The sequence below is a fragment of the Schistocerca nitens genome, unplaced genomic scaffold, assembly GCF_023898315.1.
Source record: "Schistocerca nitens isolate TAMUIC-IGC-003100 unplaced genomic scaffold, iqSchNite1.1 HiC_scaffold_530, whole genome shotgun sequence".
NCBI classification, from domain to species: domain Eukaryota; kingdom Metazoa; phylum Arthropoda; class Insecta; order Orthoptera; family Acrididae; genus Schistocerca; species Schistocerca nitens.
This window is the reverse complement of record NW_026046063.1, coordinates 547720-564834: the sequence shown is the minus strand read 5'-3', so window position 1 is coordinate 564834 and position 17115 is coordinate 547720. Positions and strand designations below refer to the sequence as shown.

Genomic DNA, 17115 nt, shown 5'->3' with positions numbered 1-17115 from the left:
AGACAGGGCCAGGATAGAGACAGACATGGGCCAGGATAGAGAGAGACAGGGGCCAGGATAGAGAGAGACAGGGGCCAGGATAGAGAGAGACATTGGCCAGGATAGAGAAACAGGTGCCAGGATAGAGATAGACAGGGGCCAGGATGGAGAGAGCCAGGGGCCAGGATAGAGAGAGACAGGGGCCAGGATAGAGAGAGACAGGGGCCAGGATAGAGAGAGCCAGGGGCCAGGATAACAAGAGACAGGGGCCAGGAGAGAGAGAGACAGGGGCCGGGATAGAGAGAGACAGGGGCCAGGATAGAGAGAGACAGGGGCCAGGATAGAGAGACAGGGGCCAGGATAGAGAGAGACAGGGGCCAGGATAGAGAGAGACAGGGCCAGGATAGAGACAGACAGGGGCCAGGATAGAGAGAGACAGGGGCCAGGATAGAGAGAGACAGGGGCGAGGATAGAGAGAGAGAGGGGCCAGGATAGAGAGAGACAGGGGCCAGGATAGAGAGACAGGGGCCAGGATAGAGATAGACAGGGGCCAGGATGGAGAGAGCCAGGGGCCAGGATAGAGAGAGACAGGGGCCAGGATAGAGAGAGACAGGGGCCAGGATAGAGAGAGACAGGGGCCAGGAGAGAGAGAGACAGGGGCCGGGTTAGAGAGAGACAGGGGCCAGGATAGAGAGAGACAGGGGCCAGGATAGAGAGACAGGGGCCAGGATAGAGAGAGACAGGGGCCAGGATAGAGAGAGACAGGGCCAGGATAGAGACAGACAGGGGCCATGATAGAGAGAGACAGGGGCCAGGATAGAGAGAGACAGGGGCCAGGATAGAGAGAGAGAGGGGCCAGGATGGAGAGAGACAGGGGCCAGGATAGAGAGACAGGGGCCAGGATAGAGATAGACAGGGGCCAGGATGGAGAGAGCCAGGGGCCAGGATAGAGAGAGACAGGGGCCAGGATAGAGAGAGACAGGGGCCAGGATAGAGAGAGACAGGGGCCAGGAGAGAGAGAGACAGGGGCCGGGATAGAGAGAGACAGGGGCCAGGATAGAGAGAGACAGGGGCCAGGATAGAGAGAGACAGGGGCCAGGATAGAGAGAGACAGGGGCCAGGATAGAGAGAGACAGGGGCCAGGATAGAGAGAAACAGGGGCCAGGATAGAGAGAGACAGGGGCCAGGATAGAGAGAGACAGGGGCCAGGATTCAGAGAGACAGGGGCCAGGATAGAGAGAGACAGGGGCCAGGATAGAGAGAGACAGCGGCCGGGATAGAGAGAGACAGGGGCCATATAGAGAGAGACAGGGGCCAGGATAGAGAGAGACAGGGGCCAGGATAGAGAGAGACAGGGGCCAGGATAGAGAGAGCCAGGGGCCAGGATAGAGAAAGACAGGGGCCAGGAGAGAGAGAGACAGGGGCCAGGATAGAGAGAGACAGGGGCCAGGATAGAGAGAGACAAGGGCCAGGATAGAGAGACAGGGGCCAGGATAGAGAGAGACAGGGGCCAGGATAGAAAGAGACAGGGGCCAGGATAGAGAGAGACAGGGGCCAGGATAGAGAGAGCCAGGGGCCAGGATAGAGAGACAAAGGTCAGGATAGAGAGAGACAGGGGCCAGGATAGAGAGAGCCAGGGGCCAGGATAGAGAGAGACAGGGGCCAGGATAGAGAGGGGCCAGGATAGAGAGGGGGCAGGATAGAGAGAGAGAGGGGCCAGGATAGAGAGTGACAGGGGCCAGGATAGAGAGACAGGGGCCAGGATAGGGGCCAGGATAGAGAGAGACAGGGGTTAGGATAGAGAGAGACAGGGGCCAGGTAAGAGAGAGACAGGGGCCAGGATAGAGAGAGACAGGGGCCAGGATAGAGAGACATGGGCCAGGATAGAGAGAGACAGGGGCCAGGATAGAGAGAGACAGGGCCAGGATAGAGACAGACAGGGGCCAGGATAGAGAGAGACAGGGGCCAGGATAGAGAGAGACAGGGGCCAGGATACAGAGAGACAGGGGCCAGGATAGAGAGAGACAGGGGCCAGGATAGAGAGACAGGGGCCAGGATAGAGAGAGAAAGGGGCCAGAATAGAGAGAGACAGGGGCCAGGAGAGAGAGACAGGGGCCAGGATAGAGAGAGACAGGGGCCAGGATAGAGAGACAGGGGCCAGGATAGAGAGACAGGGGCCAGGATAGAAAGAGACAGGGGCCAGGATAGAGAGAGACAGGGGCCAGGATAGAGAGACAGGGGCCAGGATAGAGAGCGACAGGGGCCAGAATAGAGAGAGACAGGGGCCAGGATAGAGAGAGACAGGTGCCAGGATAGAGAGAGACAGGGGCCAGGATAGAGAGAGACAGGGGCCAGGATAGAGAGAGACAGGGGCCAGGATAGAGAGAGACAGGGGCCAGGATAGAGAGACAGGGGCCAGGATAGAGAGAGACAAGGGCCAGGATAGAGAGACACAGGGGCCAGGATAGAGAGAGACAGGGGCCAGGATAGAGAGAGACAGGGGCTAGGCTAGAGAAAGACAGGGGCCAGCTAAGAGAGAGACAGGGGCCAGGATAGAGAGAGACAGGGGCCAGGATAGAGAGAGACAGGGGCCAGGATAGAGAGAGACAGGGGCCAGGATAGAGAGAAACAGGGGCCAGGATAGAGAGAGACAGGGGCCAGGATAGAGAGAGACAGGGGCCAGGATACAGAGAGACAGGGGCCAGGATAGAGAGAGACAGGGGCCAGGATAGAGAGAGACAGGGGCCGGGATAGAGAGAGACAGGGGCCAGGATAGAGAGAGACAGGGGCCAGGATAGAGAGAAACAGGGGCCAGGATGGAGAGAGACAGGGGCCACAATAGAGAGACAGGGGCCAGAATAGAGAGAGACAGGGGCCAGAATAGAGAGTGACAGGGGCCAGGATACAGAGAGCCAGGGGCCAGGATAGAGAGAGACAGGGGCCAGGATAGAGAGAGACAGGGGCCAGGATAGAGAGAGACAGGGGCCAGGATAGAGAGAGACAGGGGCCAGGATAGAGAGAGACAGAGGCCAGGGTAGAGAGAGACAGGGGCCAGGATGGAAAGAGACAGGGGCCAGGATAGAGAGAGACAGGGGCCAGGACAGAGAGAGACAGGGGCCAGGATATAGAGAGACAGGGGCCAGGATAGAGAGAGCCAGGGGCCAGGATAGAGAGAGACAGGGGCCAGGATAGAAAGTTGCCAGGATAGAGAGAGCCAGGGGCCAGGATAGAGAGAGACAGGGGCCAGGAGAGAGAGAGACAGGGGCCAGGATAGAGAGAGACAGGGGCCAGGATAGAGACAGGGGCAAGGATAGAGAGAGACAGGGGTCAGGATAGAGAGAGCCAGGGGCCAGGATAGAGAGAGACTGGGGCCAGGAGAGAGAGACAGGGGCCAGGATAGAGAGAGACAGGGGCCAGGATAGAGAGACAGGGGCCAGGATAGAGAGACAGGGGCCAGGATAGAGAGAGACAGGGGCCACAATAGAGAGACAGGGGCCAGGATAGAGAGAGACAGGGGCCAGGATAGAGAGAGACAGGGGCCAGAATAGAGAGAGACAGGGGCCAGGATAGAGAGAGACAGGGGCCAGGATAGAAAGACAGGGGCCAGGATAGAGAGAGACAGGGGCCAGGATATAGAGAGACAGGGGCCAGGTAAGAGAGAGACAGGGGCCAGGATAGAGAGACAGGGGCCAGGATAGAGAGACAGGGGCAAGGATAGAGAGAGACAGGGGCCAGGATAGAGAGAGACAGGGCCAGGATAGAGACAGACAGGGGCCAGGATAGAGAGAGACAGGGGCCAGGATAGAGAGAGACAGGGGCCAGGATAGAGAGAGACAGGGGCCAGGATAGAGAAACAGGTGCCAGGATAGAGATAGACAGGGGCCAGGATGGAGAGAGCCAGGGGCCAGGATAGAGAGAGACAGGGGCCAGGATAGAGAGAGACAGGGGCCAGGATAGAGAGAGCCAGGGGCCAGGATAACAAGAGACAGGGGCCAGGAGAGAGAGAGACAGGGGCCGGGATAGAGAGAGACAGGGGCCAGGATAGAGAGAGACAGGGGCCAGGATAGAGAGACAGGGGCCAGGATAGAGAGAGACAGGGGCCAGGATAGAGAGAGACAGGGCCAGGATAGAGACAGACAGGGGCCAGGATAGAGAGAGACAGGGGCCAGGATAGAGAGAGACAGGGGCCAGGATAGAGAGAGAGAGGGGCCAGGATAGAGAGAGACAGGGGCCAGGATAGAGAGACAGGGGCCAGGATAGAGATAGACAGGGGCCAGGATGGAGAGAGCCAGGGGCCAGGATAGAGAGAGACAGGGGCCAGGATAGAGAGAGACAGGGGCCAGGATAGAGAGAGACAGGGGCCAGGAGAGAGAGAGACAGGGGCCGGGTTAGAGAGAGACAGGGGCCAGGATAGAGAGAGACAGGGGCCAGGATAGAGAGACAGGGGCCAGGATAGAGAGAGACAGGGGCCAGGATAGAGAGAGACAGGGCCAGGATAGAGACAGACAGGGGCCATGATAGAGAGAGACAGGGGCCAGGATAGAGAGAGACAGGGGCCAGGATAGAGAGAGAGAGGGGCCAGGATGGAGAGAGACAGGGGCCAGGATAGAGAGACAGGGGCCAGGATAGAGATAGACAGGGGCCAGGATGGAGAGAGCCAGGGGCCAGGATAGAGAGAGACAGGGGCCAGGATAGAGAGAGACAGGGGCCAGGATAGAGAGAGACAGGGGCCAGGAGAGAGAGAGACAGGGGCCGGGATAGAGAGAGACAGGGGCCAGGATAGAGAGAGACAGGGGCCAGGATAGAGAGAGACAGGGGCCAGGATAGAGAGAGACAGGGGCCAGGATAGAGAGAGACAGGGGCCAGGATAGAGAGAAACAGGGGCCAGGATAGAGAGAGACAGGGGCCAGGATAGAGAGAGACAGGGGCCAGGATTCAGAGAGACAGGGGCCAGGATAGAGAGAGACAGGGGCCAGGATAGAGAGAGACAGCGGCCGGGATAGAGAGAGACAGGGGCCATATAGAGAGAGACAGGGGCCAGGATAGAGAGAGACAGGGGCCAGGATAGAGAGAGACAGGGGCCAGGATAGAGAGAGCCAGGGGCCAGGATAGAGAAAGACAGGGGCCAGGAGAGAGAGAGACAGGGGCCAGGATAGAGAGAGACAGGGGCCAGGATAGAGAGAGACAAGGGCCAGGATGGAGAGACAGGGGCCAGGATAGAGAGAGACAGGGGCCAGGATAGAAAGAGACAGGGGCCAGGATAGAGAGAGACAGGGGCCAGGATAGAGAGAGCCAGGGGCCAGGATAGAGAGACAAAGGTCAGGATAGAGAGAGACAGGGGCCAGGATAGAGAGAGCCAGGGGCCAGGATAGAGAGAGACAGGGGCCAGGATAGAGAGGGGCCAGGATAGAGAGGGGGCAGGATAGAGAGAGAGAGGGGCCAGGATAGAGAGAGACAGGGGCCAGGATAGAGAGACAGGGGCCAGGATTGGGGCCAGGATAGAGAGAGACAGGGGTTAGGATAGAGAGAGACAGGGGCCAGGTAAGAGAGAGACAGGGGCCAGGATAGAGAGAGACAGGGGCCAGGATAGAGAGACATGGGCCAGGATAGAGAGAGACAGGGGCCAGGATAGAGAGAGACAGGGCCAGGATAGAGACAGACAGGGGCCAGGATAGAGAGAGACAGGGGCCAGGATAGAGAGAGACAGGGGCCAGGATACAGAGAGACAGGGGCCAGGATACAGAGAGACAGGGGCCAGGATAGAGAGACAGGGGCCAGGATAGAGATAGACAGGGGCCAGGATGGAGAGAGCCAGGGGCCAGGATAGAGAGAGACAGGGGCCAGGATAGAGAGAGACAGGGGCCAGGATAGAGAGAGCCAGGGGCCAGGATAGAGAGAGACAGGGGCCAGGAGAGAGAGAGACAGGGGCCGGGATAGAGAGAGACAGGGGCCAGGATAGAGAGAGACGGGGGCCAGGATAGAGAGAGACAGGGGCCAGGATAGAGAGAGACAGGGGTCAGGATAGAGAGAGACAGGGGCCAGGATAGAGAGACAGGGGCCAGGATAGAGAGAGACAGGGGCCAGTATAGAGAGACAGGGGCCAGGATAGAGAGAGACAGGGGCCAGGATAGAGAGAGCCAGGGGCCGGGATAGAGAGAGATAGGGGCCAGGATAGAGAGAGACAGGGGCCAGGATAGAGAGACAGGGGCCAGGATAGAGAGAGACAGGGGCCAGGATAGAGAGACAGGGGCCAGGATAGAGAGAGACAGGGGCCAGGATAGAGGGAGACAGGGGCCAGGATAGAGAGAGACAGGGGCCAGGATAGAGAGACAGGGGCCAGGATAGAGAGACAGGGGCCAGGATAGAGAGAGACAGGGGCCAGGATAGAGAGAGACAGGGGCCAGGATAGACAGGGGTCAGGATAGAGAGAGACAGGGGCCAGGATAGAGAGAGACAGGGGTCAGGATAGAGAGAGACAGGGGCCAGGATAGAGAGACAGGGGCCAGGATAGAGAGAGACAGGGGCCAGGATAGAGAGACAGGGGCCAGGATAGAGAGAGACAGGGGCCAGGATAGAGAGAGACAGGGGCCAGCAAAGAGAGAGACAGGGGCCAGGATAGAGAGAGAGAGGGGCCAGAATAGAGAGAGACAGGGGCCAGGATAGAGACAGGGTACAGGATAGAGAGAGACGGGGGCCAGGATAGAGAGAGACAGGGGCCAGGATAGAGAGAGACAGGGGCCAGGATAGAGAGAGACAGGGGCCAGGATAGAGAGAGGCAGGGGCCAGGATAGAGAGACAGGGGCCAGGATAGAGAGAGACAGGGGCCAGGATAGAGAGAGACAGGGGCCAGGATAGAGAGAGACAGGGGCTAGGATAGAGAGACAGGGGCCAGGATAGAGAGAGACAGGGGCCAGGATAGAGAGAGACAGGGGCCAGGATAGAGAGAGACAGGGGCCAGGATAGAGACAGGGGACAGGATAGAGAGAGACGGGGGACAGGATAGAGAGAGACAGGGGCCAGGATAGAGAGAGACAGGGGCCAGGATAGAGAGAGACAGGGGCCAGGATAGAGAGAGGCAGGGGCCAGGATAGAGAGACAGGGGCCAGGATAGAGAGAGACAGGGGCCAGGATAGAGAGAGACAGGGGCCAGGATAGAGAGAGACAGGGGCTAGGATAGAGAGACAGGGGCCAGGATAGAGAGAGACGGGGGCCAGGATAGAGAGAGACAGGGGCCAGGATAGAGAGAGAAAGTGGCCAGGATAGAGAGAGACAGGGGCCAGGATAGAGAGACAGGGGCCAGGATACAGAGAGACAGGGGCCAGGATAGAGAGAGACAGGGGCCAGGATAGAGAGAGGCAGGGGCCAGGGTAGAGAGAGACAGGGGCCAGGATAGAGAGAGACAGGGGCCAGGATAGAGAAGGACAGGGTTCAGGATAGAGAGAGACAGGGTCCAGGCTAGAGAAAGACAGGGGCCAGCTAAGAGAGAGACAGGGGCCAGGATAGAGTGAGACAGGGGCCTGGATAGAGAGAGACAGGGGCCAGGATAGAGAGAGACAGGGGCCTGGATAGAGAGAGACAGGGGCCAGGATACAGAGAGACAGGGGCCAGGATAGAGAGAGACAGGGGCCAGGATAGAGAGAGACAGGGGCCAGCTAAGAGAGAGACATGGGCAGGATAGAGAGAGACAGGGGCCAGGATAGAGAGACGGGGGGCAGGATAGAGAGAGACAGGAGCCAGGATAGAGAGAGCCAGGGGCCAGGATAGAGAGAGACAGGGGCCAGGATAGAGAGAGACAGGGGCCAGGATAGAGAGAGCCAGGGGCCAGGATAGAGAGAGACAGGGGCCAGCAGAGAGAGAGACAGGGGTCAGGATAGAGAGAGACAGGGGCCAGGATAGAGAGAGACAGGGGCCAGGATAGAGAGACAGGGGCCAGGGTAGAGAGACAGGGGCCAGGATAGAGAGAGACAGGTGCCAGGATAGAGAGAGACAGGGGCCAGGATAGAGAGACAGGGGCCAGGATAGAGAGAGACAGGGGCAAGGATAGAGAGACAGGGGCCAGGATAGAGAGAGACAGGGGCCAGGATAGAGTGAGACAGGGGCCAGGATAGAGAGGGGCCAGGTTAGAGAGGGGCCAGGATAGAGAGAGACAGGAGCCAGGATAGAGAGAGACAGGGGCCAGGATAGAGAGACAGGGGCCAGGATACAGAGAGACAGGGGCCAGGATAGAGAGAGACAGGGGCCAGGATAGAGAGAGACAGGGGCCGGGATAGAGAGAGACAGGGGCCAGGATAGAGAGAGACAGGGGCCAGGATAGAGAGAGACAGGGGCCAGGATAGAGAGAGACAGGGGCCAGGATAGAGAGAGACAGGGGCCAGGATAGAGAGAGACAGGGGCCAGGATAGAGAGACAGGGGCCAGGATAGAGAGAGACAAGGGCCAGGATAGAGAGACACAGGGGCCAGGATAGAGAGAGACAGGGGCCAGGATAGAGAGAGACAGGGGCCAGGATAGAGAGAGACAGGGGCCAGGATAGAGAGTGACAGGGGCCAGGATAGAGAGTCAGGGGCCAGGATAGAGAAAAACAGGGGCCAGCTAAGAGAGAGACAGGGGCCAGGATAGAGAGAGACAGGGGCCACAATAGAGAGACAGGGGCCAGGATAGAGAGAGACAGGGGCCAGGATAGAGAGAGACAGGGGCCAGGATAGAGAGAGACAGGGACCAGGATACTGAGAGCCAGGGGCCAGGATAGAGAGAGACAGGGGCCAGCTAAGAGAGAGACAGGGGCCAGGATAGAGAGAGACAGGGGCCAGGATAGAGAGACAGGGGCCAGGATACAGAGAGACAGGGGCCAAGATAGAGAGAGACAGGGGCCAGGATAGAGAGAGACAGGGGCCGGGATAGAGAGAGACAGGGGCCAGGATAGAGAGAGACAGGGGCCAGGATAGAGAGAGACAGGGGCCAGGATAGAGAGAGACAGGGGCCAGGATAGAGAGTGACAGGGGCCAGGATAGAGAGTCAGGGGCCAGGATAGAGAGAGACAGGGGCCGGAATAGAGAGAGACAGGGGCCAGGATAGAGAGAGACAGGGGCCGGGATAGAGAGAGAGACAGGGGCCAGGATAGAGAGAGACAGGGGCCAGGATAGAGAGAAACAGGGGCCAGGATAGAGAGAGACAGGGGCCACAATAGAGAGACAGGGGCCAGGATAGAGAGAGACAGGGGCCAGGATAGAGAGAGACAGGGGTCAGGATAGAGAGAGACAGGGGCCAGGATAGAGAGAGACAGGGGCCAGGATAGAGAGAGACAGGTGCCAGGATAGAGAGACAGGGGCCGGGATAGAGAGAGACAAGGGCCAGGATAGAGAGACACAGGGGCCAGGATAGAGAGAGACAGGGGCCAGGATAGAGAGTGACAGGGGCCAGGCTAGAGAAAGACAGGGGTCAGCTAAGAGAGTGACAGGGGCCAGGATAGAGAGAGACAGGGGCCACAATAGAGAGACAGGGGCCAGGATAGAGAGAGACAGGGGCCAGGATAGAGAGAGACAGGGGCCAGGATAGAGAGAGACAGGGTCAGGATAGAGAGAGACAGGGGCCAGGATAGAGAGAAACAGGTGCCAGGATAGAGAGAGACAGGGGCCAGGATAGAGAGAGACAGGGGCCAGGATAGAGAGAGACAGGGGCCAGGATAGAGAGACAGGGGCCAGGATAGAGAGAGACAGGGGCCAGGATAGAGAGAGACAGGGGCCAGGAGAGAGAGAGACAGGGGCCAGGATAGAGAGAGACAGGGGCCAGGATAGAGAGACAGGGGCCAGGATAGAGAGAGACAGGGGCCAGGATAGAGAGAGACAGGGGCCAGGATAGAGAGTTGCCAGGATAGAGAGAGCCAGGGGCCAGGATAGAGAGAGACAGGGGCCAGGAGAGAGAGAGACAGGGGCCAGGATAGAGAGAGACAGGGGCCAGGATAGAGAGAGACAGGGGCCAGGATAGAGAGAGACAGGGGCCAGGATGGAGAGAGACAGGGGCCAGGATAGAGAGAGACAGGGGCCAGGAGAGAGAGACAGGGGCCAGGATAGAGAGAGACAGGGGCCAGGATAGAGAGACAGGGGCCAGGATAGAGAGACAGGGGCCAGGATAGAGAGAGACAGGGGCCCAGATAGAGAGAGACAGGGGCCAGGATAGAAAGACAGGGGCCAGGATAGAGAGAGACAGGGGCCAGAATGGAGAGAGACAGGGGCCAGGATAGAGAGAGACAGGGGCCAGGATAGAGAGAGACAGGGGCCAGGATAGAGAGAGACAGGGGCCAGGATAGAGAGAGACAGGGGCCGGGATAGAGAGAGACAGGGGTCAGGATAGAGAGAGACAGGGGCCAGCTAAGAGGGAGACATTGGCCAGGATAGAGAGACAGGGGCCAGGATAGAGAGAGACAAGGGCCAGGATAGAGAGACACAGGGGCCAGGATAGAGAGAGACAGGGGCCAGGATAGAGAGAGACAGGGGCCAGGCTAGAGAAAGACAGGGGCCAGCTAAGAGAGAGACAGGGGCCAGGATAGAGAGAGACAGGGGCCACAATAGAGAGACAGGGGCCAGGATAGAGAGAGACAGGGGCCAGGATAGAGACAGGGGCCAGGATAGAGAGAGACAGGGGCCAGGATAGAGAGAGACAGGGGCCAGGATAGAGAGAAACAGGGGCCAGGATAGAGAGAGACAGGGGCCAGGATAGAGAGAGACAGGGGCCAGGATACAGAGAGACAGGGGCCAGGATAGAGAGAGACAGGGGCCAGGATAGAGAGAGACAGGGGCCGGGATAGAGAGAGACAGGGGTCAGGATAGAGAGAGACAGGGGCCAGCTAAGAGAGAGACAGGGGCCAGGATAGAGAGAGACAGGGGCCAGGATAGAGAGCCAGGGGCCAGGATAGAGAGAGACAGGGGCCAGGATAGAGAGAGACAGGGGCCAGGATAGAGAGAGACAGGGGCCGGGATAGAGAGAGACAGGGGCCAGGATAGAGAGAGACAGGGGCCAGGATAGAGAGAAACAGGGGCCAGGATAGAGAGAGACAGGGGCCAGGATAGAGAGAAACAGGGGCCAGGATAGAGAGAGACAGGGGCCAGGATAGAGAGAGACAGGGGCCAGGATACAGAGAGACAGTGGCCAGGATAGAGAGAGACAGGGGCCAGAATAGAGAGTGACAGGGGCCAGGATAGAGAGAGACAGGTGCCAGGATACAGAGAGACAGGGGCCAGGATAGAGAGAGACAGGGGCCAGGATAGAGAGAGACAGGGGCCGGGATAGAGTTTTTATCTGCAGCATTTCCCAACGAATAATACTTTGTTAAAAATAGTAAGTTGAGGTACCGCACAGTCCACTGGCTGCTAGCTTTCCCTATTAAAGAGTAGACACAGATGGCGTTATGGTAGCTATACCACTGCGCTGTCTGTTGGCGGACGACATTGAAACCATTATCAATACGTCTCTTTTTCCCCCGCTGGCATATGCGTCATCGGATCAAATATGACGACTTCTCTCCAGATGTACCAATTTTTCTTTATGGCAGTGTATTTACAGAAGTTTGTTGCGATACTAATTTAAAAGAATAAGTTGTGGGAGCAGAGATCGTTTGACTTAAAATTGTGTCAGTCTAAAGCAGGATCTTGTGTCCTCATACAGAGACGCATGCCTTACGTACTGTGCGAACGGGCCTCGCTACTGATGGCTGGGCGATGTGTACCTGTGCCCGTGATCTTGGATGCACCATCAAAACCTGTAAAATATGTCCCGTGTTGTTTAAAGCATTCATGGAATGGAATGGACTACTAAATGTAATAGAGGCTATGAACGCAGTAAACTGGTTAATTCTACACTGCCTGAAAAATGGGAAAATAAAGAATGAAGCGCTAAAAAGGGAAGGGAAAACTAAAGAAACTTCACGGGTTGAGAGAGTATGCGATATGTTGCAGTGGTTACAAAATCGAATCAAATTTACGAAGAACTTTGCAGTAGGCCCCGTGTGTCCACTTGTCAGTGAGATGTTGCACGCCCCTGTAGTCTGCACGCATGCACTGATCCAGTTGGGAAGGGTGTCAAAGCAGTTATATTCTCTCCTGAGGTAAACTGAGCCACAACTGTCCTGACTGGTCCTTGATATCTTGGATGATTGCACTGGGACGCAGTTTACGTCTGGTGTATGCACTGCGTTTAGCTTCACTTTCAAATGAGCCTTACAGGATTACTTTATTTATTTATTTATCAAGCCCTCTTACATCAGACCAGTATCATACAGTACCTTTTTTACTTCATCGTTACCTAAGAAATAATTTTAATATGACAACTAGAATTAAAATGATTTGAGTGTCAGAAGTGGCAGTCTGAGCAAATTATACTATCAAATTATAAAAATAATACTGGCAGTAACTTTACTACTGCAGCTGCTGCCACTAAGTGATGATAACAATAATAATAAATAATGATAGTGGCAGATGTGAGAAGATTGTATAAGTGCACAAAGTAGATGTCTCCTGCTATAGCGAGTTCGGGGACAAGAACATGGATTTTGCAATTTCGTGTACTAAAATGTTTGTCTTTGTTTGACTTAGTACTTGTTTCTGTTTCAAGTGTGATCCGAAATGTATTTCAATCCTAGACATCCAAAGCCTCAACTGATTTTTACAAAGCTTAAATTACCTCAAATGAGGTATTTATTCCATGTGGGATATTTTTAATGTATTATTTACGAACAGCATTTAAAGTTAGTTCATTCCTGTGTGTGAGCACAGCCACCAAGGCTAAATTATGCACTTTATTTTGTTTCCGATTATAGTTTCAATCAATTTAATTTTCATAGAAACACTCATTAATTTATTTCGCCTTTTTCTAAATCACAAACTTGCCATATGGTACGGAATGCACATAAGAATTTTTGAATGAAACCGCTTAACTCGTATAATCCACAGAAACTTGTATTTAAGGGACACATTGCACTAACGGGTTCCCTTTGAATTTGTCTTTCGTAGGTAATTTTCAGATCGTAGGGAAAACTTTATGATATAGTTTTCTCCAAGGTCTTAGGCGGCGGAGGCAGACAACTTGTACTTATTAGCAATGATTCTTATTAGTGTTTACCAGATAGAGATTTGGAGCTTGTTAAATATTGTTGAGCAATTGACATTTAAGCGGTTTTCGAGTTGACAGAACCTATAAGCATGTTATTCTTTACCCTCTGAGATAGTGAAATAGGAGCTCACAGTTCGCAATTCATGTTTGTCAGAGAGGCATTATTACTGAACGGTTTTTTTCCCCGTGTTGCGTTTTTGGGTAAGCTTGCTCTCCCGATCACTTTAGACTCATATCGCGTTGTACTTTAGAATTGTGTCTTGTATTTGAGGGTACATTTCAAGGCATATTCTAAGCTTTCATAAATACGCAAGTAAAACTTCACAATATAGGCAGCAGGTTACAAACTGTTAAAGCTGCATACAGAATTTGTACAAAATTGAAAGTATGAAGAAACTTTTTCCATGCTGTAATGTTACGAAGCATTTTGCTCTCTTATCTCAAAAAAATTTTTGTTTCCTTAAGCGTTGTTGAATGCCTCAGCTTCAGTAAGAATCGTTTCTTGATATATTTTGGAACCTGCTCGAAGTAAAAATAATTTAGACAAAAAGTGCTTATTTTTCATATCTGTTCATCGGTATGTTTCCTATGCTCTTCCAGTCTGAAATTCTGAAGTTATCACGATTTTCAATCTTCCAAACAATGAAAGGCGTTCCAGAGAAGAAGTGCGTATCTGGTATGTATAAAGAACCCATCAGTATAATGACGGAGTAATACACGCAGAAAAACACCAGTTTTGAAATAAAGGGCATATGATTTCATGAAAGAACGTCACGTTAAGCGTTCCGATCATACAGTGCTAGTGAAGAACGTCTTACCACTTTATTATTGAATTGACGTAAGTCATAGGAAAGACTCATTTGAAAGCTTCATGATTCGTCACTAGTTAGTTTATTCACAGGAAAGCAGTACGAGACTTTTCAAAATAGTCTAGCATCGCAGAAAACCGCTCTCCTCACAGTCACGCGAGAGCCTACGATTATAATTAGCCAAAAACGTTACTTTCTTCGACATCTCGTATATTGGCCACGACGCTAAACTCAGAAAAATTCGGGACCTTAGTGATGGGTACCTGCAGATGGTTTAAAGGCGTCCGCTGTAAACGACTGTCATATCATGTTTTCTTTCTCCAGTTGTTAAAGAAATCTTTGATCGAAGACCTCAGTCAGTACTTACACCTACGACAGTAGCTTTATCTTTGCTTGGGAATAGCACTACCCAGTGCTCTGAAAGTCAAGTCAAGTGAACGAATTATATTACTTGGCACTGAAGTCTGAGGTCTGTAGGGCATCATGGACGGCCTGACACCATCACTCTATTTCCGCTTGGAGCTGTAAAATACTTCCGTATGCTGCCGACTTAAAAAGTAGAAGCATTTTGTGTTAGGACACTTAGATGAGTATACTGAGACTACATCGTCCAAAGGCAAGTCCAAGAAAGCCTAAGTTACTGTAACTACTAGCAATAAAAACAGATAAAAGTTCAGAAAAGAACAGCACACACAAGTCGTTAAAAGATTAGTCAGGACAAGGGATTAACACGTTAAACTAGATCTTAGCCATGTTCGTTCTTGTACTATAAAGGGTATCCTGATCGTTAGTGACTCCCTTAGTAGCCTTCAGGCTATTCTGCTCACTAGCTTGTTACGGCTATCCAGGACCTCGTATCTGACCACTATCAAGCTGAATGGCCAGTTTTGGATCCTCAGTAACATTTGTATTTTAGGAAACTAATGAACTGCTCAGTTGGCTAAACTGGCCACCAGGATGCCAATTCTGGAAATGGGGGGTCCCAAAACCAGACCTTCAGTCATTTATACACCATCAATTGCTGGAAGTCTGGAAGTCAGAGCGGCCTGCCCTGTCATCCCAGACAGACTAAGGACAATTAAGGAGAACACGACCACAGGGCAGTCCTCCATGCATACTTCTCAAATGGAATCCACCATCCTCTTCCGACTCTGCATTGGCCACACTCTGCTGACCCATGGCCATATTTTCCAATGTGAGGCTCCACCTCACTGCCAATGCAAAGCCTGCCTTACATAGGCCCAATTATTCATAGTTTGGCTGCTTTGAGGCGACATCTTAATCTTCCTGTCACTATACCTCTGGTGCTAGCAGATGACGCCAAAGCAGTGTTTCTATTCAACCCCTGTACAGTAGGGCTTTTTGGCCTCACTAACCGTCGGATGGGTTGGTGGGGCACAACTCTCCTCTCTCTCTCTCTCTCTCTCTCTCTCTCTCTCTCTCTCCCTCCCCCCCCCCCCCCCTCCTATTTGTCCCTTGGTGGCCCTTGCTCAGTGACCCAGCCTGGCCTCTGCTTCCCACCCCTTTATTCTAGTTATTCTTTCTCATTTCTCTGTTTTAATCCCTTGTCCTGACTAATCTTTCAAAGACTTGTGTGTGCTGTTTTTTCTGAGCTTTTATCTCTGTTCAACAGTGAAAACATTGCAGCCATGTGGCTGAGAGTGGAGTTCACTGCATAGTGCATGTGTGTACTCAAAATCTGTTTTTCCATCAACTGTTGAGCCATCAGTGAATACGACTCCTGAGCACAGATATGTCTCATGGACAGCCAAGAACAGGCAGCGAAAAATCATGGTGTCAATGGAATCTTTTGGGCCAAAGGATATGTCAAAACTATCGGGTTGTGCACAAGCCATGAGGGCAGATGTAATGTCTCCCTTACCAGAGGTGATAGTGAAGGAAGTTGAAGTTCTGAACTGAGGTACTGGAGACGTTCAGCAATTGTAAACACAGTTCTGGGTGGCTGTTGATGGAGGTGGAGGTGGAGCTCCCTTCTAGGGAAAGGTCACGGTAGTTGAGATGTTCAGGAATGCTATGGATGCATGTAGTGTAATTCAGCAGCTTTTGTCAGTGTCGGATATGTAGTGGAGGGACTCCAGCCTCGATTGGTGGGCTGTTCACAGGGCTAGTCTAGAAAGCTGCTTTCACAACAAGTAATTTATCTTCTAGGTGAAGCTCTGGACACGACGGGGGGGGGGGGGTGTTGGAGGGGAGCAAGCAGTATGAAGGCGACAAAAGTGCATGACATGAGTCTTGGTAGCTGAAAGCCGAAAGCCGAAAGCCGAAAGCCTTGTATGAGAGCCCATGATTGAATTTTGTATGGCACCCTGCACATGACGCTCAGCAACACCCATACCAGAGGAGCAATGACAGAAGCAAAACCGTCACCGCATAAGGAGGGCAATACCTAGGACCCCACAGCACCCACTAGACCACTGATGGCCACCACAAAGTGTGTGACACTCAGTACAAAGCCTGCGGGAACCCATTTTCTTCGATATGGGGGCTACTGAGTGAAGCACCCACTTGAATGCAGAACACATGGTGCGCAATAAGTTCTTGAGAAAAAATCGGGAGTGGACGCCAGAGAGACCACTCATGTAATGTAGTAAGGACGTGATGACAGCATATTATGTCATCAGCCTACTGTAGTTTCAAAAAGACACAATGAGATGCTGACTATTTACAAAGACCATCCAGATGGTGGACTCCAGGTTAATCAAATTGTCAGCAATGGAGTGGCATTTGCGAAAACCACCCTGAGATGCAGCCAAAAGACCCCAAGACTCAAGGAGCCAACACAGCTACTTTTTCATCATGCATTTGGGCAACTTACAGAGAATGTCAGTAAGGCTGATTGGGCGATAACTGCCCATCTCTAGGGGAAACTCAAGTGGTTTTGTACCAGAGCTGTCGCTCTTTCTCACTTTCTCACAACTGAGATGGCAACCCACCATTGTCCCAGATCCAATCAAAGAGGGCAAGGATGTGATGATGCTGACAAACAGCTAAGAGGTGTTTCAGCATTTGCGGATGTGGTCTGATTCTGGAGCCATGTTATAGGACAATAGGCTAGGGCACTGGAGAGTTCCGATTCACTGAATGCAGTATTATATGGCTCCAGGCTGCATTCACTCCATCAGATGTTTTATGAGTTGTAATAAGGTGGAGTGGTAGTTCTTAGATGCAGAGCAGTGAGCATAATGTTCAGCAAAATGTTCAGT

The 17115-nt window shown here is 53.2% G+C and overlaps 1 protein-coding gene across 1 annotated transcript; it reads left to right on the top strand.

The window, feature by feature from the left end:
- Positions 1-245: 245 nt before the first annotated feature.
- Positions 246-8793, top strand: LOC126232564 (negative elongation factor E-like; the record flags this gene model as incomplete). The annotated part of the gene is made up of 4 exons (XM_049942803.1): positions 246-269; positions 2040-2115; positions 7827-7843; positions 8750-8793. Coding segments are annotated over 4 exons (161 nt in total), but the record flags the coding sequence as incomplete, so codon positions are not given.
- Between the last annotated feature and the right edge of the window lie 8322 nt (positions 8794-17115).